The sequence below is a fragment of the Lampetra planeri genome, chromosome 82 (assembly GCF_965212315.1).
Source record: "Lampetra planeri chromosome 82, kcLamPlan1.2.h2, whole genome shotgun sequence".
In the NCBI taxonomy this organism is placed as follows: domain Eukaryota; kingdom Metazoa; phylum Chordata; class Hyperoartia; order Petromyzontiformes; family Petromyzontidae; genus Lampetra; species Lampetra planeri.
The window spans coordinates 602,352-627,032 of record NC_136186.1 but is presented as its reverse complement, the minus strand read 5'-3'; the positions used below and the strand labels follow the sequence as shown (position 1 = coordinate 627,032).

Below are 24,681 nucleotides of genomic sequence, written 5' to 3'. Positions count from 1 at the left end.
CAAGATGGGTGTGTGTGGTGTGTGACTGTGTGTGGTGTGTGACTGTGTGTGGGGTGTGTGACTGTGTGTGACTGTGTGTGTGACTGTGTTTGTGTGACTGTGTGTGTGGTGTGTGCACAAGCGTCGTGGTGACCCACCCCCCCGTGTGCCACAGTGCCGGCCTTGATAGGTGCTGCTACTCGCTAACAGCACTTGCCCCCGACAGTCTGTTAGAGGCTATACGGGGGATCTTTGTCTTTGGCAGTGGCGGTGCAGAAGGTGCTTGCAGGAGGTGCTTGCAGGAGGCCGAACGGCACCCGGAGGAGACGCGGCCCAAGAAGAGCTTCCATGAAGAAGTGCGGCAGCGAGGCGAGAGAGGGATGGGACCAAGGAATTGGGCGCGGGAGGTCTGAGGGAGGGCAGCGAAGGGGGGGGGCAGATGAAGGTCAGCGAGGGGCAGGAGTTCGGCCTGAGGGGCACGGAACCGGGGCGGAGTCGGGGAGCGGGAGGGGAAGAGGGGAGAGAGAGACGGCGCAGCAAGAGTCGAGGGCCAGAGACGTGGCGAGCGAGAGACGGAGAGACGCGGCGGCGTGGGGAGCGCGGCAAGAGAGAGAGAGAGACAGCCATCAGAAGAATTTCCTTCAACGGTTTTTGAGGCAGAGGTTAGGGGGGTCCGGTTCGGACGGAGCGAGAGAGACGGGGCGAGAAGAGGGGAGGGGCAGAGACGTCGCGAGAGATAGGCAAAGAGAAGGGGAGGCAAGGGGAAGACAGGAAGAGAGAGAGAGACATCAGAGGGCGCCGAGCCTTCGTCGATTTATAAGCGAGAGGTCAGGGCGATTCAGTTGGGAAGGAGGGAGAGAGACGGGGAGGCAGGGAGGGGGAGGGGGCAAGGAGGGAGAGAGATGGGGGCGCACGGAGGTAGGGAGATGGGGGGGGCAGAGAGGGAGAGAGATGGGAGCGCAGGGAGGGGGAGAGAGAGGGGGGCAGGGAGGGAGAGGGGGGCAGGGAGGGAGAGAGACGGGGGGGGGGGGGCAGAAAGGGGGAGAGACAAAGGGGCAGGGAGGGAGAGAGCTGTAGATGCCACTGGTTCTTCACGTTCTACAGATGTAGATGCCACTGGTTCTTCACGTTCTGTAGATGTAGATGCCACTGGTTCTTCACGTTCTACAGATGTAGATGCCACTGATTCTTCACGTTCTACAGATGTAGATGCCACTGGTTCTTCACGTTCTGTAGATGTAGATGCCACTGGTTCTTCACGTTCTGTAGATGTAGATGCCACTGGTTCTTCACGTTCTACAGATGTAGATGCCACTGATTCTTCACGTTCTACAGATGTAGATGCCACTGGTTCTTCACGTTCTGTAGATGTAGATGCCACTGGTTCTTCACGTTCTACAGATGTAGATGCCACTGATTCTTCACGTTCTACAGATGTAGATGTTACTGATTCTTCACGCTCTGCAGATGTAGATGCCACTGATTCTTCACGTTCTACAGATGTAGATGCCACTGATTCTTCACGTTCTACAGATGTAGATGCCACTGATTCTTGACGTTCTGTAGATGTAGATGCCACTGGTTCTTCACGTTCTACAGATGTAGATGCCACTGGTTCTTCACGTTCTACAGATGTAGATGCCACTGATTCTTCACGTTCTACAGATGTAGATGCCACTGGTTCTTCACGTTCTACAGATGTAGATGCCACTGGTTCTTCACGTTCTACAGATGTAGATGCCACTGGTTCTTCACGTTCTGCAGATGTAGATGCCTCTGATTCTTCACGTTCTACAGATGTAGATGCCACTGGTTCTTCACGTTCTGTAGATGTAGATGCCACTGGTTCTTCACGTTCTACAGATGTAGATGCCACTGATTCTTCACGTTCTGCAGATGTAGATGTTACTGGTTCTTCACGTTCTGCAGATGTAGATGCCACTGATTCTTCACGTTCTACAGATGTAGATGCCACTGATTCTTCACGTTCTACAGATGTAGATGCCACTGATTCTTGACGTTCTGTAGATGTAGATGCCACTGGTTCTTCACGTTCTACAGATGTAGATGCCACTGGTTCTTCACGTTCTACAGATGTAGATGCCACTGATTCTTCACGTTCTACAGATGTAGATGCCACTGGTTCTTCACGTTCTACAGATGTAGATGCCACTGGTTCTTCACGTTCTACAGATGTAGATGCCACTGGTTCTTCACGTTCTGCAGATGTAGATGCCTCTGATTCTTCACGTTCTACAGATGTAGATGCCACTGGTTCTTCACGTTCTGCAGATGTAAATGCCACTGGTTCTTCACGTTCTACAGATGTAGATGCCACTGATTCTTCACGTTCTGCAGATGTAGATGCCACTGGTTCTTCACGTTCTGCAGATGTAGATGCCACTGGTTCTTCACGTTCTGCAGATGTAGATGCCACTGGTTCTTCACGTTCTGCAGATGTATATGTCTCTGATTCTTCACGTTCTGCATATGTAGATGCCACTGGTTCTTCACGTTCTGTAGGTGCCACTGATACTTCACGTTCTGCAGATGTAGATGCCACTGGTTTTTCACGTTTTGCAGAAGCCACTGTTTCTTCACGTTCTGCAGATGTAGATGCCACTGGTTCTTCACGTTCTGAAGATGTAGATGCCACTGGTTCTTCACGTTCTGTAGATGTAGATGCCACTGGTTCTTCACGTTCTACAGATGTAGATGCCACTGATTCTTCACGTTCTGCAGATGTAGATGTTACTGGTTCTTCACGTTCTGCAGATGTAGATGCCACTGATTCTTCACGTTCTACAGATGTAGATGCCACTGATTCTTCACGTTCTACAGATGTAGATGCCACTGATTCTTGACGTTCTGTAGATGTAGATGCCACTGGTTCTTCACGTTCTACAGATGTAGATGCCACTGGTTCTTCACGTTCTACAGATGTAGATGCCACTGATTCTTCACGTTCTACAGATGTAGATGCCACTGGTTCTTCACGTTCTACAGATGTAGATGCCACTGGTTCTTCACGTTCTACAGATGTAGATGCCACTGGTTCTTCACGTTCTGCAGATGTAGATGCCTCTGATTCTTCACGTTCTACAGATGTAGATGCCACTGGTTCTTCACGTTCTGCAGATGTAAATGCCACTGGTTCTTCACGTTCTACAGATGTAGATGCCACTGATTCTTCACGTTCTGCAGATGTAGATGCCACTGGTTCTTCACGTTCTGCAGATGTAGATGCCACTGGTTCTTCACGTTCTGCAGATGTAGATGCCACTGGTTCTATGTATATGTCTCTGATTCTTCACGTTCTGCATATGTAGATGCCACTGGTTCTTCACGTTCTGTAGGTGCCACTGATACTTCACGTTCTGCAGATGTAGATGCCACTGGTTTTTCACGTTTTGCAGAAGCCACTGTTTCTTCACGTTCTGCAGATGTAGATGCCACTGGTTCTTCACGTTCTGAAGATGTAGATGCCACTGGTTCTTCACGTTCTGCAGATGTAGTAGCCACTGGTTCTTCACGTTCTGCAGATGTAGATGCCACTGGTTCTTCATATTCTGCAGATGTAGAAGCCACTGTTTCTTCACGTTCTACAGATGTAGATGCCACTGATTCTTCACGCTGTGCAGATGTATATGCCTCTGATTATTCACGTTCTGCATATGTAGATGCCACTGGTTCTTCACGTTCTGCAGATGCCACTGGTTCTTCATGTTCTGCAGATGTAGATGCCACTGATTCTTCACGTTCTGCAGATGTAGATGCCACTGGTTCTTCACGTTCTGCAGATGTAGATGCCACTGTTTCTTCACGTTCTGCAGATGTAGATGCCACTGGTTCTTCACGTTCTACAGATGTAGATGCCACTGGTTCTTCATGTTCTGCAGATGTAGATGCCACTGGTTCTCCATGTTCTGCAGATGTAGATGCCACTGGTTCTTCACGTTCTGCAGGTGTAGATGCCACTGGTTCTTCACGTTCTGCATATGTAGATGCCACTGTTTCTTCACGTTCTACAGATGTAGATGCCACTGGTTCTTCACGTTCTGCAGATGTAGATGCCACTGGTTCTTCACGTTCTACAGATGTAGATGCCACTGGTTATTCACGTTCTACAGATGTAGATGCCACTGATTCTTCACGTTCTGCAGATGTAGATGCCACTGGTTCTTCACGTTCTACAGATGTAGATGCTAATTCCCTTTGGCATGTGTTTCCTCTCTACTCTCTTGAAATACCTACCAAGAGATGTCTGCACAGTTGTTCTCTTCATCTCCGCGCAAATCAACTTGCGACGGGCAATGGCATCGTTGAATAGCGGTAACGGACAGGTTTGTGCGTATCTCTGAAAGTTCCCAAGTCGAATGTTTGTAAGTAGAGGTAGTCCCTGTACTACATCGGGCACAAGCCGGGGGCAGGGGTGGGGGGTCAGGGAATTGGGTGATGCAACAGATGTTCATCAGGGATAGAGTAGAGGTCGGTTCGTCCCTGTGGAGGCGGCATTGCCGAGTGGACAGGACAGGAAGGGTGGGTCACCCTTGACACGTGAACGACACGGCTTCGAATCCCGTTTAATGAGCAAAATAAACAACGAAGCCAATTCTTCTTGGTTCTTTCGGTAAAGTCACGTAGAAGGGAAATAATACAATAATAAAACATAATAAAATACAATTCTCACGACGTTTCGGCCACAACGCAAGCAGGACGGCTGCTTGCGTTGTGGCCGAAACGTCGTGAGAATTATTTTATTATGTTTTATTTTTATTATTTTATTATTTCCCTTCTACGTGACTTTACCGAAAGAACCAAGAAGATGAATCCCTGCAGTCACGAAAGCTTTAAATCGAAATAAAATAATATTATATTATTATATTATAGTATTATATCATTTAAATATATTATAACATTATTTTATTATATTATTATATTGTTTTATTTTTATCATTTTATTATTTCCCTTCTACGTGACTTTACCGAAAGAACCAAGAAGATGAATCCCTGCAGTCACGAAAGCTTTAAATCGAAATGTTAACACTTTTGAGACTTTGCAACAACACCACAGGAGAACGTGGAGACCTGCACCTGTAGAAGATTCCAGGCGCGCGTTGACAATGTTGGCGAAGACTCTTCAGCTGTTTGAAGCTATTAGGACGGAACCACGATTGACCTCCGACAGTGGCGATAATGTTCACAATGCCCAAAGGGCAGAGGTCGCAACCGGGTACCCGATACCCGTACCCTACCCGATACCCGGCTACCCGTACCCGGCCGGGTACGGGTAGGGTACGGGTAAGGGTGGGTACAGGTAGGGTATGGGTACGGGTAGGGTACGGGTACCCGTTTGCGACCCTGGTGCGGCCGGGTACGGGTACGGGTAAGGAATCAAAACCCGTTTGCGACCTCTGTGAAAGAGTGAAGGGGCTGAGTTTGCACCCGCGACGGGTTTCGCAAACTCACAACCTTTCCGAATGTATTGCCTTACGTTGAATACGAAAAAAAAGCACGGAATTACTTGCGATTTTAAGCCCTTTAATTTTGAGCGTACACGCAATGAACAGAAACAATGAACGTTCATTTTACAATCAAAATGCATATTACCACGAAAGTGCACGCCTGCCAGTTATGTTATACTGCTCCTAATCGTATTCTTGGTTCTTTCGGGAAAGTCACGTAGAAGGGAAATAATAAAGTAATCAAAATAAAGCAGTGAAATTCTCACGATGTTTCAATTGCAACACAAGCAATCATCATCAGGTGTGATGATGATTGCTTGTGTTGCAATCGAAACGTCGTGAGAATTTCATTGTTTTATTTTTATTATTTTATTATTTCCCTTCTACGTGACTTTACCGAAAGAACCAAGGTGTGATGATGATTGCTTCAGGTGATGATGATGATTGCTTGTGTTGCAATCGAAACGTCGTGAGAATTTCATTGTTTTATTTTTATTATTTTATTATTTCCCTTCTACGTGACTTTCCCGAAAGAACCAAGAATATGAATCCCAACAAGTGACAAAAGCTTTAAATTGCTGCTATTCTGTCAAGCGTGTTTATTGTGTTAGTTCAACTCCACATTCCGTGAGCAGCCTTTAAACAGTTTGTGGCCATACTCTTTGGTAGCTGAAAATAAAACAACTAAATGACGACGTTTCGCAGGCAACACAAGCTTCCGTCATCAGGTGTGACAACCACAGCAAGAATGTTTTACGGTAAAGTCAAGTAGGTGACATTTTTTTTGTTCGCGGTGGTTGTCCCACCTGGTGACGGAAGCTTGTGTTGCCTCCGAAACGCCTTGATTTAGTTATTTTTATTTTATTTTCTACCCACGTGACTTTACCTAAAGAACCAGAGAGTATGGGTCCTTGCAGTGTCACGAAAAGTTCAAATCTAGAAGTGTATGGCCATATCATTGCCACTGATCTTCTTGGTTCTTTCGGTAAAGTCATGTAGAAGGGAAGTCATAAAATAATACAAATAAAACATAATAAAATATTATTATGTTTTATTTTTATTATTTTATTACTTCCCTTATTACTTAAAATAATAAAAATAAAACATAATCATATTGTATTATGTTTTATTTTTATTATTTTATTACTTCCCTTATTACTTAAAATAATAAAAATAAAACATAATATTTTATTATGTTGTATTTTTATTATTTTATTACTTCCCGTCTACATGACTTTACCGAAAGAACCAAGAAGATGAATCCCTGCAGTCACGAAAGCTTTAAATCGAAATTTAATTATTTTATTATGTTTCATTTTTATTATTTTATTCCTTCCCTTCTACGTGACTTTACCAAAAGAACCAAGAAGATGAATCCCTGCAGTCACGAAAGCTTTAAATCGAAATTAAATAATATTTTATTATGTTTTATTTTTATTATTTTATTCCTTCCCTTCTACGTGACTTTACCGAAAGAACCAAGAAGATGAATCCCTGCAGTCACGAAAGCTTTAAATAGAAATTTCCACAGACGCGAACCACGTTTTGCCAACTCGGAATTACCCAGGTTGGGTTTTTTCACCGCTTGAATGTCACAGCCTTCAAACCTTCATTGCAAGGCTCTGGCAGCCCCCGATGGACCTTTAGCACGGCCCTCTGACATGCGCTCCCCCCCTAACAATACACAAATGTGAAAACACCCCCCCCCCCCCCCAATCATCATCATGCTGCTGTCAACCCCAACTGTGGTTTTAAATGTGTGACCGCCTTTCTCAAACTTACACTGGTCCACACACTTTGTCTGGCATGAGGTATTCCAACGGCTTTAAGGTAATTTTGGGGTGCTGATTCCAAATCTGGCATCAGTTTTTGTCTATCAGCAAATCTGAGATCAGATTTAGAATCAGCACCCTGAAATTAGTCTAGAACAGATGCACAAGTCCAGGCCAGAATTTTTTTTTTTTGTTGACCAGTGTTAACGGCGAAAGTATCCACCCCCCCAACTCCTCTCTGAAAATTGATGAAAAGCAGCGACTTAAAACTGAACACCCAAAACATTTGAACTGCGGTGGCTAAAAGTCTCCAGCCTGGCTACTCATTTCACCAAGAACAATGGAACGTAAAACAACGTCGCTCAAAACAAACTCCGATTCTTTTTTAATCCTCAGATTCAGAAGTGGTGTCGACATCTGGACCATCAAACCAGTCAAAGGGTGTGTATCGCTGTTTTGCAGGAAGCTTGATGGAAGGTGATGCAGAGACCATCATCCCTTGTTCGACCTCTCCTGTCAACGCGGAGATTTCAATCGCCTGTGACAAATGAACACATCGAAAACATGATAATTGTTTTTTTACCCTTCTATCTGGCCACAAAACTGACACCTTTTTTACGAGGAGTCATGTTTGCATTGACCACAATACCTGCAGTCGGAATGCAAACAAAAAACACAACTCTGATAATGCATGCACTGTCCTTGAAGTTGATTGGTCCACACCCGAGACAGCTTTTCTTAGAGCCTAGTCTCACATGGTGTTGGACCAGATGACGCCAAAAGGCGCACAACTCAAAGACAATGCACCATCAGAGTATGAGAGCTCGGGGTAAGCATTTACACCATTGGTACCTCATTTGCCAGTAAAAAATATGACAATTGTCTTTTTACCCATTTTTCTGGCAACAAAAAAGGTGTCAGTTTTGTTGCCAGATAGAAGGGTAAAAACCAATTATCATTTTTTACTGGCAAATGAGGTACCAATGGTGAAAGCAAGGTATTTGAAATGTTTCTTAAATCTATCGTAAAATTAACCTGTGCAACATTTCCCCGTTAAGTTGTTGGTGAACGCGTGTTAAAGTCTTGAGTGGGTCTCCTGCTCAAGTGAGCATGGCTTGGTGTTAGTATCTCGTTAAGAGGTGTACGGCTCCTGTGGTGAATACGTTCTCCACGTTGCCGTGGCGTGTCCTCGAAATAACGCATGTGGATTCACTGTGGGCTGCGTGTATCAGGTAAAGTTTCAAATTGAATCGGAAGGAAATTCAAACTGGTGCTAAGGTAGCCGACTTGAGGTTAGCTGCTGCATCTCGGACACTGCAAATAAATGTTTTTCTTGTTGTTTTTTTTACCCTTTTATCTGGCCACAAAACTGACACCTTTTTTACGAGGGGTCATGTTTGCATTGACCGCAATACCTGCGGTCGGAATGCAAACAAAAAACAGAACTCTGATAATGTGCGCTGTCCTTGAAGTAGATTTTTATCTTACCAGGTAAGGCCCACTAAACCATCAGCTTCTTTTACAGAAGCGTCCCGGCCACAAACGCTAGCAGGTCTACGAAGCGGCTCACCACGTGAAAGATTGTTGAAGAGCAACAATTATATTTTGGAGTAAGAGAAAAATGTGCGTGACATCATCATCATCATCAGCAGGATTGTTTAACCTGCGAGTCTGGTGCACTCACCGTCTGCACCGCTGGCAGCATAACCTCGTCACACGTGAGAACGATGTCAGATCTCATCTTGCCTGCTGCCCTGGCCTTTTCAGTTCGCTTGGATGGCATCACGCCAGACACACTTGCTAGCAGTTCTTCGTCGACCTAACATACATAAATAAATATCAATGGAAAAAAAATCATGCAAAGATCCTGCAATTTTAAACATTTATTCGGCTTTGCCGGAATACGGAGTAAGCCAAAAGTCTTCCTGTTGCGTGTGTAATGTAGTAACTTGGCGGGAGACGACCTTACGGGTAGCACACTCTTTATTAACACCAACTTATATTACACGGGTGGCTAACTGCAGCCTAACCCACGGGGTTCCCCTGGCTACACCCACACGGGCTCTTACGCCCCGTAGCTTCTCGGAACCCACCCGGCTGGGGTGTCCGTCTCGACTCTGGGTCCCACAGCCTCGTCCCACATGGACGTCAGACCACGGGTCCCACAGTCTCGCCTCCGAGCCACACAGGGTCCCGGCCCTTACAAGGACAGCAGGACTAGGGGTCTCAGGGCCCTACCTCTTCAACTCCGTCTTCGATCTTCAACTGGTTATCAACTCCCCGAGTGCTCCCGCGCGTCCCCCTTTATAGTCCTTCATGAGGACGTCGCTGAGAGCACCCACCCCAGTTGACCAATCACTGCGCGCTGCCCACGATCCTATTTCCCACCTTGTGTCAGTGCGCACAACCACGCACCCCACGCCGCCCCGTGATCTATCACTGTCGGCTTGCGTCAACACCACCACTACACGTGCATTGTACAGGCAAATCGAAATTTGCATTTTTTTAATTTTGGGAATTCAGAAACCCGTCCCTTGGTCACGGGCATGCTTTGTGAGCGCTCTCCGTCTCTGGCACATTCATCCTACGTTCATTTAACAAATGCTCCAAGCTCGTCAAGATGTTAATTCCACCTTCCCACATCCAGTGACCCGGGCCCTTTGATTCTGATTGATGGTGATGGAGACTCGCATTAAACTGCAGGAGTGATTTTTGTTTTTAAATTGTAAATTTTTTGTTGAATGTTATTGTCAAATGAATGCCTGAGATTACAATTACATAGTCATGCAATTATTTGTATTAGATTACAGCAATTATTTAACTATCTGGTTTTACTGCGCACCGTACATTAGGTGAATGCTTCTATTCAGCGTGAACAATCACACATCCCCTGTCATGAGGCCAATCATCCCTAGCGCTCAAGCGAGCCGCTTTGTCCCTACGAGAGTGGATCAAGTCCCATTGCATCGTCCAAAGAATTTCAATCAAAGCAGTCGCATTACTCACCATGAAATCCATGCACTCCGAGCCCTCGGAGTCCGACAGATGCAAAACCTTTCGCCTTCTCTTCACGACCTCCCCCGTGGCAAGGGGCTTGAGAATGCCGCCCTTGGAAGGCGACTTGGCCACTGAGACCGGTTCAAGCAAAGGTGGAGTCTTGCAGATCACACGGACACACAAACAGAGATCCCCCAGTTAGGCCTGCAGGCTTGCGGGAGTGCCGTGCTGATCGCAAACACCTAACGTCAGCGCGCTTAGCCCAGCGGGGTTTATTGAACAAGCCTGCCTGATGACTAAGACCCAAGAGGTAATGAACATTCAGAGGCTGTCTTCCCAACAGACCTTATTAAGTGGTTTGACACACAAAACTGAATGGACCATCACCATTCCAGCATGGGTGAAAAAAGTCAGTTCATCTTAGCGCCTCCGATACAGCGGTATTTTTACGCGCATTTCTCGTCGAGAAAGGTGGACATTATTTCCACGTGAACCACAGTGCCGATTGGTTGCCGTACCGTGTGCAAGTAAATCGCCGCTTCATGATGGTAGGAACGATTGCACACACCTTTCATTGAAACGCAAGTCCATGTTTGGACACCGTGGCCATTTGTGAGCAGAAAGCCTCGCCCAATTTGAAGAAAAAACTTGGAAGAGAAATTTCCGATTAAGCGCGATTGGTGACTCATCGACGGTTGTTAAGAGTGTCACTTGTCAGCACGTGGTGGCGAGGTGACTCATGCCCTTGTGCCTCAACAAACGCCATTGGCAATAGTGCAGAGAACCCCTTTGCGGAACCCCGCTTCTAACATGACCACGTGGTGTTCGCCCTGTGGAGAAAGTCGCCACCGCCACCATAGCAATGTGGAATTCTTGACATGACACGGGGCTGCTCGTGCATACGCTTGCTGCCGCCCCCCACGCTTGGAGTAAGAGAAAAATGTGCGTGACATCATCATCATCATCAGCAGGATTGTTTAACCTGCGAGTCTGGTGCACTCACCGTCTGCACCGCTGGCAGCATAACCTCGTCACACGTGAGAACGATGTCAGATCTCATCTTGCCTGCTGCCCTGGCCTTTTCAGTTCGCTTGGATGGCATCACGCCAGACACACTTGCTAGCAGTTCTTCGTCGACCTAACATACATAAATAAATATCAATGGAAAAAAAATCATGCAAAGATCCTGCAATTTTAAACATTTATTCGGCTTTGCCGGAATACGGAGTAAGCCAAAAGTCTTCCTGTTGCGTGCATTGTACAGGCAAATCGAAATTTGCATTTTTTTAATTTTGGGAATTCAGAAACCCGTCCCTTGGTCACGGGCATGCTTTGTGAGCGCTCTCCGTCTCTGGCACATTCATCCTACGTTCATTTAACAAATGCTCCAAGCTCGTCAAGATGTTAATTCCACCTTCCCACATCCAGTGACCCGGGCCCTTTGATTCTGTTTGATGGTGATGGTGACTCGCATTAAACTGCAGGAGTGATTTTTGTTTTTAAATTGTAAATTTTTTTGTTTAATGTTATTGTCAAATGAATGCCTTAGATTACAATGACATAGTCATGCAATTATTTTTATTAGATTACAGCAATTATTTAACTATCTGGTTTTACTGCGCACCGTACATTAGGTGAATGCTTCTATTCAGCATGAACATCCACACATCCCCTGTCATGAGGCCAATCATCCCTAGCGCTCAAGCGAGCCGCTTTGTCCCTACGAGAGTGGATCGAGTCCCATTGCATCGTCCAAAGAATTTCAATCAAAGCAGTCGCATTACTCACAATAAAATCCATGCACTCCGAGCCCTCGGAGTCCGACAGATGCAAAACCTTTCGCCTTCTATTCACGACCTCCCCCGTGGCAAGGGGCTTGAGAATTCCGCCCTTGGAAGGCGACTTGGTCACTGTTACTGGAGCGAGCCAAGGTGGAGTCTTGCAGATCACACGGACACACAAACAGAGATCCCCCAGTTAGGCCTGCAGGCTTGCGGGAGTGCCGTGCTGATCGCAAACACCTAACGTCAGTGCGCTTAGCCCAGCGGGGTTTATTGAACAAGCCTGACTGACGACTAAGACCCAGGAGGTAATGAACATTCAGACACTGTCTTCCCGACAGACCTTATTAAGTGGTTTGACACACAAAACTGAATGGACCATCACAAATTCCAGCATGGGTGAAAAAAGTCAGTTCATCTTAGCGCCTCCTACACAGCAGTATTTTCACGCGCATTTCTCGTCAAGAAAGGTGGACATTATTTCCACGTGAATCACAGTGCCGATTGATTTCCATACCGGATGCAAGTAAATTGCCGCTTCATGATGGTAGGAACGATTTGCCCGCACCTTTTCATTGAAACGCGAGTCCATTTTTGGACACCGTGGCCATTTGTGAGCAGAAAGCCTCGCCCAATTTGAAGAAAAAGCTTGGAAGAGAAATTTCCGATTAAGCGCGATTGGTGACTCATCGACGGTTGTTAAGAGTGTCACTTGTCAGCACGTGGTGGCGAGGTGACTCATGCCCTTGTGCCTCAACAAACGCCATTGGCAATAGTGCAGAGAACCCCTTTGCGGAACCCCGCTTCTAACATGACCACGTGGTGTTCGCCCTGTGGAGAAAGTCGCCACCGCCACCATAGCAATGTGGAATTCTTGACATGACACGGGGCTGCTCGTGCATACGCTTGCTGCCGCCCCCCACGCTTGGAGTAAGAGAAAAATGTGCGTGACATCATCATCATCATCAGCAGGATTGTTTAACCTGCGAGTCTGGTGCACTCACCGTCTGCACCGCTGGCAGCATAACCTCGTCACACGTGAGAACGATGTCAGATCTCATCTTGCCTGCTGCCCTGGCCTTTTCAGTTCGCTTGGATGGCATTACGCCAGACACACTTGCTAGCAGTTCTTCGTCCACCTAACATATAAACATAAATATCAATGAACAAAAAAGTCCCATTGCATCGTCCAAAGAATTTCAATCAAAGCAGTCGCATTACTCACCATGAAATCCATGCACTCCGAGCCCTCGGAGTCGGACAGATGCAAAACCTTTCGCCTTCTCTTAACGACCTCCCCTGTGGCAAGGGGCTTGAGAATGCCACCCTTGTAAGGCGACTTGGCCACTGTTACTGGAGCGAGCAAAGGTGAAGTCTTGCAGATCACACGGACACACAAACAAAGATCCCCCAGTTAGGCCTGCAGGCTTGCGGGAGTGCCGTGCTGATCGCAAACACCTAACGTCAGCGCGCTTAGCCCAGCGGGGTTTATTGAACAAGCCTGACTGATGACTAAGACCCAGGAGGTAAAAACCGGTCCAGATCTTGGTGGCTTGAATGAATACTGCTGAATAATATTGGTCTGCAATGCCAAAAGGCTGATGGCAAAAACAAATGATCGCTTGCGCTTGCGGGGGATTTGGCTCCCGGACCGTGGGGTTTAAGACCGAAATAATTCGCCAGCCGGCACGCCCTAAGCCCCGCGGTGGGAATAGGCTATTTCGTTTTCCCATCCCTAAACGTTAAAGTAGTTTAATTAACACATTTGTGCCATTTCTATTATAAATTATTTACTTATTGCGCGACATCGACCGTACCAACTGACGCCAATTGCGTGGGGGGTGGGCGGACCCTACCAAGTGATGCGCCTTGGCTCCATCTCATGGGGACATTTTCTTTTTACGCGTTTAAAGCGGATATTTCTTCACAGTGTCACGTCCTATTCGCCCCCCTACACGATGCGTCCAGTTTATACTACAGACTCCCTAGATCAGGGGTCCTCAAACTACGGCCCGCGGGCCACATGCGGCCCGCCGAGGACATTTATCCGGCCCATGGTCACTAATTGGGCTGCGCTTGTGAGCACTAATTGGGCTGCGCTGGTGAGCACTCATTGGGCTGCGGTGGTGGGCACTGATTGAGCTGCGGTGGCGAGCACTGATTTGGCTGCGCTGGTGAGCACTGATTGAGCTGCGGCGGTGGGTACTCATTGGGCTGCGCTGGTGAATGGTTCAATGGGCCAATTGACTGGACTTGCCCCCCAGGCCTAAGGCTGCCAGCCCTCCCCTGGCTGCGCTTGACTGGCTCTCCCTCCCTCAGCTCCCTCACTTGCCCCTCGGCTCCACTCCCAGTGACATTCCTGTGTGCTGGGGATGTAGATCCCCAGCACACGCACCGCTGAGTAAATGATAGAGGGGTAATCACAGAGTGATCTCTGATCTCTCGAGGGGCTGCCTGCTGTTTTCCCGTGCTGGTCAGTGACAGACAGCTGAGGAGTAGGAAACCCAATTTAAATGACAGTAAGTGCATTTATATTCTGATTGCTATTCAGTTGTATGAGGTTATATGTTGTATGTTGTGTAAGCCCCGGTTCATACTGTTGCGATCTCTGAGCAGTGCGAGTTCAGCCATATGCTTGTATGGCTGAACTTGCATTAGATTCGGAAGAAAAAAGGCACATGTGCCTTCTTTTTTCCTGCAGTGGAATCGGATCGCATGGGTCTTCTCCCCCATGCGATCAGATTCCTATGCGAGTTCACAGATCGCACTGCGATCTGTGAACAAAACTGCAGGTGTAATTAACTTTTTAATGGCACCCGCACCAGTGTGAGCCTGGGGTAAAAGCGGAGTTCCCCCAATCAGACTGCATTGATGGGCAGTGCAGTCTGTATGTCTCTGTGTGGGCAAAGTTATTGCTGGTATATTGTTTTTGTAGCGCTGTATATATATTGGTATTTTACTAATAGCAATTTTGACTCCCTAGGAAACAATGATGTCAAGAAAGAGAAAAATTTACTCGGAGTGTAGGATATTCAAAGAACAGTGGACTTATGATTACTTTTTCATGCAGTACAAGGAAAGAGCTGTGTGTCTGATATGCCAGAATATAGTGTCTGTGTTCAAAGAATACAATTTACGTCGACACTATGAAACTCAACATAAAGATAAATATGATTGTTTGGTCGGAGAAGTGAGAAAAGATAAAATATTAAAACTGAAAAATACATTAACATCTCAGCAAAATACTTTTGTGAAGCAGAAGCAGCTAAATATTTCATCACTGCGAGCAAGTTTTCAAGTTGCCAAGCTAATAGCGTGCACTGGCAGACCATTCGTGGAGGGAGAATTTGTTAAAGAATGCCTTCTTTCTGTTGCCAAAGAGATGTGTCCAGAGAAGGCCGATTTATTTAGTACAGTGAGTCTTTCAGGACCTACAATTACACGGAGGATTGAAGAAATGGGAGACAATTTGCATCAGCATTTGCAAAACTCCACAAAAAAACTTTCCTATGTTTCCTTGGCACTCGACGAAAGCAATGATGTTCGTGATTCTGCACAATTTCAAATTTTTATTCGTGGGACGAATGACTATTTCGAAGTCACAGAAGAGCTTGCTGCACTGCAACGCATCAAAGGAACAACTACAGGAGAGGATATCTATGAAAAGGTTTGCCAAACTGTGAATGGTTTGGAGCTGAACTGGGCTAAACTAGCCAGTGTGACAACTGATGGTGCTCCTAGCATGGTGGGGTCTAAGAAAGGAGCAATTGCTCGCATTAACCAAGAGATGGACAAACATAACCATTCTTATCCAATAGCCATACACTGCCTCATCCACCAACAAGCGCTGTGTAGTAAATCACTGAAGTGGGACTCTGTTATGAAAATTGTGGTATCTTGTGTTAACTTCATTAGAGCTCATGCACTAAACCACAGGCAATTTCAGGAATTTCTGTCTGAGCTAAATGTTGACTATGAAGATGTTCTGTACCACACAGAAGTCCGTTGGCTGAGTCGAGGGAGAGTTTTGAAACGTTTCTATGACTTACTTCCACAGATTACAGCTTTTCTGTTTTCAAAAAACAAAGAAGTACCAGAGCTCAATGATGCAGAATGGAAATGGCACCTTGCCTTTCTGACAGATGTAACAGAGCTACTCAACCGTTTCAATGTGCAACTTCAAGGAAAGGGGAAGCTCATCTGTGATATGCAATCACATGTCAAAGCATTTTAAGTAAAATTAGGTCTCCTCATCAAACAAGTGAAGGAGGAAAACTTCTGCCATCTCCCCACAACTCAAAATCTGTTAGCGGAAAAACCATTGGTTGCATTCCCAAACAAAACATGTGTGGATTCACTGGAAAAATTGCAAAAGGAGTTCCAATTTAGTTTTAAAGAGCTTCATCTCCATGAACAGGACATACAGCTTTTCCGTAACCCATTTTCTATTGACATTGAAAATGTGGATACAATTTACCAAATGGAACTGGCTGAACTGCAGAATTGTGACTCTCTGAAAGACGCATTCAAGTCAAGCAGCCTTCATAATTTCTATGCATCTCTCCCCTCTGAGACATATCCTCATCTCAGGAACCATGCACTCAAAATGGCAACCTTCTTTGGCAGCACTTATGTCTGTGAACAGACTTTTTCCAGAATGAAACATTTGAAATCTCCAACCAGATCTAGACTAACGGATGCACACTTGCATCACTTGTTACGACTAGCAGTGACAAATATGGAACCGGACATTGACCATCTCATTAGCCAAAAGCAGGCCCATAGTTCCCATTGAAATACTGGCAAGTTTGTTGATTTAACTTTACTTGTTCTTCATTTTAAATATTGTATTTGTTCCCGTTTTGTTTCTTCACTTCAAAATAAGATATATGCAGTGTGCATAGGAATTTGTTCATAGTTTTTTTTAACTATAGTCCGGCCCTCCAACGGTCTGAGGGACAGTGAACTGGCCTCCTGTTTAAAAAGTTTGAGGACCCCTGCCCTAGATAATAATATTTTACTGCTTACATAACATTATTCTTGCACGGGCGGGGGATGCTGGGGAGGGGGGTAGCGGCCCAGCCCCTAGCCTGGCAACGTGCCAACTCCGTGGCTCACCAATCTAGGCCAGGACGGGGGCTACGCATCGCACAAGGCCTCAACACGCCTATGGTAAGTACAAATTTCCAAGCTTCTTACACTAACAACTCAAGTCCATTGTTTACTATTGTTAAACACATTAGTTGACAAACATTACAATACTCATGTTTGTGTGCAGATAAGAACTCACGTTGATTCGCTTACTATTATCAAACAAATACGTTGGGAGATATTACGATGATAATGTTTGCGTGCACAAAACTCTTTGTTTTTAGCTTGCTAAATTTTCCATTTCTTTGCTGCACTTTCATGACGCTGCGACGGTTTGCCAGTCTGTCATCTGGCCATGTACGTCCATGTGTGTGTGTGTGTGTCAGTCCATATGTGTGTGTAAGTCTATACATGTGTGTGTCAGTCCATATGTGTGTGTGTTAGTCCACATGTGTATGTAAGTCTATACATGTGTGTGTCAGTCCATATGTGTGTGTGTTAGTCCACATGTGTATGTAAGTCTATACATGTGTGTGTCAGTCCATATGTGTATGTGTTAGTCCACATGTGTATGTAAGTCTATACATGTGTGTGTCAGTCCATATGTGTGTGTGTTAGTGGGGAGCGGTAGTGTAGCGGTTAGCGTGCTGCGCTATGAACCTGGCGACCCGGGTTCGATTCCCGCTCACGGCCAACACCAGTGACGATTATTTGAACCGTCCTGGGCATCCCCTAGGTCGACTCAGCCTCAAATGAGTACCTGGTACGGTGTATAAACATCGCCACTGGGGAGACAAAGGCGGTTGGGCGTGGTGCTGGCCACCCACCCCCTCGTGTACCGTTCCGGCCTTCATAGGTGCTCGCTAACAGCACTTGCCCCTACAGTCTGTTAAGGCTATACGGGGGTCTTTATCTTTGTCTTTGTGTTAGTCCACATGTGTATGTAAGTCTATACATGTGTGTCACTCGATGTGTGTGTAAGTCAATGCGTTTGTGTGAGTCCATATGTGTGTTCATCCATGTCTGTGTATCTCAAGTAGATGCCTGTGTGTCACATGTGTATGTGTGTAGGGCTGTGTCAATCTATCTATGTGTGTCTAAGTCCATGTGTGTGTCTTAGTCCATATGTGAGTAAGTACATATGTGTGTGTACGTCAATGTGCGTGTCAGTCCACGTATGTCTGTGTGTGAGTCGCTGTATGTGTGTACGTCGATATATGTCTGTGTAACTCCATGTGTGTGTATCTCAAGTGGATGTCTATGTGTGTGTGTGAGTCCATATGTGCGTGTGTCTGTAAGTCGATGTGTTTGTGTGTGTCAGTCCATATGTGTGTGTGTGTGTCTCAGTCCATGTGCGTGTGTGTTAGTCGCTGTGTGTGCATGCCTCCATGTTAGTCAGTGTAAGTCCATTTCTTTGCGTGTCTGTAGGTCCATGTGTGCATGTTAGTCCATGCGTGTGCTTTATTGACCTGCTCAAGGCCTATGATACCATCAGTAGGCCTGGCCTCTGGGTTGCTCTTCGTGTTTTCCGAGTCCCGACCCCACTCATCACCATCCTTAAGGACCTTCATTATGGTGAGCGGCCCCGCGTCTTAACTACGTGGCTGTGAGTCAGAGCCATTCCCTTTACACCTTGGGGTGCAACAGGGATGTCCTCTGGCTTCCACATTGGACCACGTAGTTCGTCGAGCCTTCAATGCCTATACCGGAAGAATTCCCATCTGCTACAGATACAATGGGAGGCTGATCGATGCCCGGGTGCGGTCAAGGGATGGCTCCCTATTGCTCAACCACGTTATGTATAAAGCAGTCGCATTACTCACCGTAAAATCCATGACCTCCGAGCCCTCCGTGTCCGACAGATACCAAACCTTTCGCCTTCTCTTCACGACCTCCCCCGTGGCAAGGGGCTTGAGAACGCTGCCCTTGGAAGGCGACTTGGCCACTGAGACCGGTTCAAGCAAAGGTGGAGTCTTGCAGATCACACGGACACACAAACAGAGATCCCCCAGTTAGGCCTGCAGGCTTGCGGGAGTGCCGTGCTGATCGCAAACACCTAACGTCAGCGCGCTTAGCCCAGCGGGGTTTATTGAACAAGCCTGCCTGAAGACTAAGACCCAGGAGGTAAAAACCGGTCCAGATCTTGGTGGCTTGAATGAATACTGCTGAATAATATTGGTCTGGAATGCCAAAAGGCTGATGGCAAAAACAAATGATGTGTGTGTATATGTGTAAACACAGAATGGAGGTCTGTGTACACATACATTGTTACCCATAAGGTTCCACAATGAAACATGAGTCTGAATACATCATCAATTTCATTTATGTGTTGCAGAGATGTCGCAGAGACTAGACCACGCGGATTTTCAACGAAAAGTGACGAGTTTAAATCCGAGTCTGGGGGCCCCCGTCATAAGAATGTGGAATTTCCACTCCTGGTTTTCAGAGAGAGGACATGAATAACATGTCCCCGCATTATCATGGGAAAAGCACGTCTCCATGTCTGTCTCTTTGGCTGTCTCCGTGTCTGCCTGTGTGTCTCTACGAGTGTCTCTCTGTGTGTCTCCGTGTCTGCCTGCGTGTCTCTGCGAGTGTCTCCATGTCTGCCTGCGTGTCTGCCTGTGTATCTCTACGAGTGTCTCCCAGTGTGTGTCTCCGTGTCTGCCTGCGTGTCTCTGCGAGTGTCTCCCTGTGTGTCTCCGTGTCTGCCTGCGTGTCTCTGCGAGTGTCTCCCTGTGTGTCTCCGTGTCTGTTTGCCCAACTGCGGTTAAAAGTTACCTTCTGCTTCAATGCTTCCTTCAACTTTTCCAGTTCTGCTCTCATTTCATCAGATTGAGCCTCGTTCTGTCTAACAAAAACGTTACGGTGATTGACATCGTATTCTTGAGTTTTGTATATGTGTAGAGGTGTTACGGAGGGCAAACAAACACACTGGGCGTAGTTATGCCCGTACGCCAAGAGATGCTTACATCCACGTCCGCACCGTTCAGCCTGGGGGGCTGACACGGCGCTGGGATCCCCCACGGCCCCACCCCTCAGGGGGGGAGTTGCTATATAAGGCGGTGAGCCGGAGGGCTCGGGGTTCAGTGTTCAGCTTTAACCAGCGAAGCAAGAAGACCGGCTAGATAGGCCCTGGGACTCCCCTGGATCGCCGTCCTTCTCAGGACCGACCAGGGCAAGCCAGTGGCGTGGCCCCGAGAGCCCAGAGCCGATGTTCTTGTAAGAGCCGGTCTGGGGACTCAGGGTGCCGTGATCATACTTTCACGAGAGTCAATTAGTACAATAATTGAACTGAAGTACCGTCGATGATTCCATGGGTAACACAACTGAAGAGACCATCTCTCAGTTAGATTGCATGCAGTGTCGCTCTTTCTTCACAAATAGTCACCATTCCGTTTCTACAACGAGTCTTCATTTGCCGTGTGACTTGGCAACATTGCTCGCCTGCGTAACATCGTCGGGGATTGTGAGGGCGAATGTGAGCGTGACAATTCTCAATCATGATTTACCAATGGAGGATTCCACAAATTATTTTAAAAAAAGCTAAACTTACCACCGTATACAGATTTTCAAGCGCATCTTGATATTTTCGGTTGAGAGAAGAACAGTCGTTGTCTTTATCTTCCAGCTTCTGGTCACAGTCGCGCTTCACGTCAGGATCGCAACAGAAAAATGCAAAACATTTGAACGGCGTTTACCAACTGCACAAACACTGAGGCAATACGTCGAGGTAGATGTTTTGCTACGTTCCAATTTGTGTTTCAATATATTTTGTGAACATTGTAGGGACGGAAGACGATGCTTCAAAATTCTTGCCACTAAAAATAAATAAACCCAAAAATAAATACATTGAAACATTAACACCAATGTATATGTGTGTATATTCACAGAAATCCAACACATTTCAATTTCGATTTAAAGCTTTCGTGACTGCAGGGATTCATCTTCTTGGTTCTTTCGGTAAAGTCACGTAGAAGGGAAATAATAAAACGGCTGCTTGCGTTGTGACCGAAACGTCATTAGAATTGTATTTTATTAAGTTTGATTTTTATTATTTTATTATTTCCCTTCTATGTGACTTTACCGAAAGAACCAAGAAGATCCAACACATTTGTCAATAAAACTGCCCTAAAGAGGAAAAAAAAAAAACGAGAGGCAACTTTGGGGCAATGACCCTGAATCTCGCGCTCTTTCAGGCGCGCTTCTGGGCCGTCTGGAACGCTCTCCCCGTTGATATTAGGTAGCTGCTGGAGCGGCTCACTTTGAAATCTCTATCGAAAAACTCATTTCTACTGGAGACCTGTGAAAGAGCTTCACAGCTCATCCGATTCCTCCTCCAGCAGAAACAAACATCCTAATGCTGCTGCTCACTTTGTTGCCATTAACCCTACACCTCCGATAAGCACGGCTTATTTCCTTTCCTTTCACCTTGATTTCTTATGGGCAAAGTTAGTTTGGTGTCTATGTAATTTTCGGTATAAGTCCTACCACCTTCTGGAACGAATTAACGACGTGTAGCGAGGTTCCACTGTATGTGAAAAAGAACTTTATAGCTCATCGGATTCCTCCTGCAGTCTAGACACACAGATATTGTTAGGTTTTTTCGGTAAAGTCACGTAGGAAAAAAATAAAAAAATGATTAATAAATTAAAAATATTTACACTATGAGATCTCTTTTACCAGTGGCAAAATATAATGGTAGGTTTTTACCCTTTTAACTGGTACAAAACTGACACCTTTAATAAAGGTTTTAACTGGTACAAAACTGACACCTTTAATAAAGGTGTCAGTTTTGTACCAGTTAAAAGGGTAAAAACCTACCATTAAATTAAAAATAATAAATTAATTTACATTTTAAAAATTAATTTTAATTTTAATAATTTTAAAAATTTATTAAATTAAAATTTGAAAAATTAATTTAAATTGTAATAATTTCAAAAATGTATTTTAATTTTTTACCTACGTGACTTTACCGAAAAAACCTAACAATATGAATCCTTGCAGTCACGAAAGCTTCAAATAAAGAATTAGACACACACAGATGTTGATTCTGATGTATAGAGTGGAGTAAGAAAATCGTGCTGCTTGTCCGTAGCTCCTGCGAGTGCCCGAGTCACTGTTATCTCGACACGAGGGCGAGTTACAAGCTTCAACTGTTATTGTTGCTGTGAATAAGGGGCCCATTGCAGAGCGTGCAAAGTTGTTTTTAATCCACCATTGCCAATGAACTATCAGAATAAATTTCGTTATTTCCTTTGACACACTCTGGCAGTTATTTTTCGATTTAAAGCTTCTTTCGTGACTGCAGGGATTCATCTTCTTGGTTCTTTCAGTAAAGTCACGTAGAATGGAAATGATAAAATAATAAAAATAAAACATTTTATTATGTTTCATTTTTATTATTCTATTATATTTTATCATGTTTTATTTTTCTTATTTTATTATTTCCATTCTACGTGACTTTACCCAAAGAACCAAGAAGATCTGCAGTTATTTTGAAGCAGCTTAAACACGCGAGGCTGACTCAGGGATGAGGTGCCAACATCCGCAAGTCACCTTGTACTCTTCCACCATTGCACTCATTTCTGTGATCTTCAACTGTGTAGCTTGTTCTACACCGCTTTTCACATTCTCAATCTCAGCTGCAATCCTGTGGGATTGTGCCTGGAAGAAGGGAGAGAAAACAACGGTCACACACACACACGTGACTTGGATTTTCACTCGGTTAAGAAATTCATTGCTAGTGCCAAGAAAGAAAAATCTTTTGCTGCTTTTTTTTTTATAACAGTGATGCAAGTTAACGCTCCACGTATAAAAACTTCACATCTGCAACAAAACAATTAGACTCTAGCGTACTTGTATAAATCACAGTTTAGCACGCGCACGCAATAACACGCAATAACCCTCTTCGTTATAGTAATAGGTCTTTATCCTTTTATGTGGCAACAAAACTGACACCTTTATACGAGGGATCCTTTGGAACCTCCTTTGCCAGTAGCAAAATATGATAATTGTTTTTTTACCCTTTTATCTGGCGTCATCTGGTCCAACACCATGTGAGACTGGGCTCTAAGGAAAGCTGTATCGGGTGTGGACCAGTCAATTTCAAGGACAGTGCACACATTATCAGAGTTCTGTTTTTTGTTTGCATTCCGACCGCAGGTATTGTGGTCAATGCAAACATGACCCCTTGTAAAAAAGGTGTCAGTTTTGTTGCCAGATAAAAGGGTAAAAAACCATTTAACAAGGGATCCTATTTGCATTAACCACAACACTTGTGGTCAATATGCAAACAAAAAGACAACTCTGATAATGCGTGCACTGTCCTTGAAATTGATTGGTCCACACCAGAGACAGCTTTTGTTAGAGCCCAGTCTCACATGGTGTTGGACCAGATGACGCCAAAAGGCGCACAACTCAAAGACAATGCACCATCAGAGTATTAGAGCTCGGGGTAAGCATTTACACCATTGGAACCTCATTTGCCAGTAAAAATATAATTGTTTTTTTACCCTTCTATCTGGCATCAAAACTGACACATTTTTACAAGGAGTCATGTTTGCATAGACCACAATACCTGCAGTCATAATGCAAACAAAAAACATAACTCTGATAATGTGCACTGTCCTTGAAATTGATTGGTCCACACCAGAGACAGCTTTTCTTAGAGCCCAGTCTCACATGGTGTTGGACCAGATGACGCCAAAAGGCGGTGGGTTTGGCTGTCTGTGATCCGGCACCCTTTAAAGAAAGGCAAGGTCGTTGATCATTTCTGAAACCCCCGAACCCACTTTTGTTGATAAGGAGGCCAAGAAAATACACGAAGATTAGGTTGCGCAAACCTGCGACTGATATGCCCTCATATGAGCGGCGCGTCTTTGGCCTGATGCTCCGGTTTCAAAATACCGTACGCAAAACACTCACGGATAATGTACATGTGCAACAATCTCCAAGCAGAACTGTCATGTGAAAGAGAAAAATAGCTCAAGACTTGGTGAGGTTTTACTGAATAAATAAATGGCACTCTAATTAGTTTTAGTATTAACTGCTTTTGTTGTGTTTAGTTTTGTTGTCCTTCCCCCGCACCTCCGATTAGCACGGTTGGCTAAGTATGGTGCGAAAGAAGTTCAACGTGGACGTGCATTATACTCGATGCGTTTTTTGACCAAGACTAAAAAGGTAAACAACATCGGTCAAGTTTGTTTCGCAAACCTCCTCCAGGTGTTTGATGTGCTCCATGCAGTCCGCTAACTCTGCGGTTTCGTGGTTGCGTGCTTGTTCGCCCTGTCGCTTTAGCGAGTCGATTTCAGACCCCAAATCCTTGAACTGCAACGTCAAGCAAACACGGTCATAACGAACATTGCAGTCACGACAAAGACTGCTTCGGTTTTACCCGAAATTAACTCTGTTGCAAGTCATTGCGAGTCAGTGACTGCTTTAGTGTTAAAATACGGTGCTGCATTTTTAGGATAGTGTGTTTACGATATCATTTTTTGTAGATATCCACATTTATTTAATATTTTTCTTCCGCAGTTTTTATTGAAAATGCAATATTTGATATCTCAAAAACCTGACGTGATAGACAAAAACTGATGC

The 24,681-nt window shown here is 45.3% G+C and overlaps 1 protein-coding gene across 2 annotated transcripts in view; it reads right to left on the bottom strand.

The window, feature by feature from the left end:
* Positions 1–7,160: 7,160 nt before the first annotated feature.
* The window catches only part of LOC144738404 (uncharacterized), a 22,486-nt gene continuing 4,965 nt past the window's right edge, over positions 7,161–24,681 (bottom strand). The window contains exons 9-20 of one of the 2 annotated variants that reach the window (XM_078621440.1): positions 24,298–24,411; positions 22,642–22,749; positions 20,639–20,731; positions 19,864–19,929; positions 18,909–19,058; positions 13,220–13,369; positions 12,999–13,133; positions 12,002–12,151; positions 11,217–11,351; positions 10,223–10,372; positions 8,901–9,035; positions 7,161–7,754 (exon numbers count right to left, since the gene is read on the bottom strand). In XM_078621440.1, coding sequence (XP_078477566.1) covers positions 7,602–7,754; positions 8,901–9,035; positions 10,223–10,372; positions 11,217–11,351; positions 12,002–12,151; positions 12,999–13,133; positions 13,220–13,369; positions 18,909–19,058; positions 19,864–19,929; positions 20,639–20,731; positions 22,642–22,749; positions 24,298–24,411 — 1,539 coding nt within the window. In that variant the 3' untranslated portion in view covers positions 7,161–7,601. The remainder of the gene's footprint in view (positions 7,755–8,900; positions 9,036–10,222; positions 10,373–11,216; positions 11,352–12,001; positions 12,152–12,998; positions 13,134–13,219; positions 13,370–18,908; positions 19,059–19,863; positions 19,930–20,638; positions 20,732–22,641; positions 22,750–24,297; positions 24,412–24,681) is intronic. The other variant, XM_078621441.1, reaches the window with a different exon arrangement.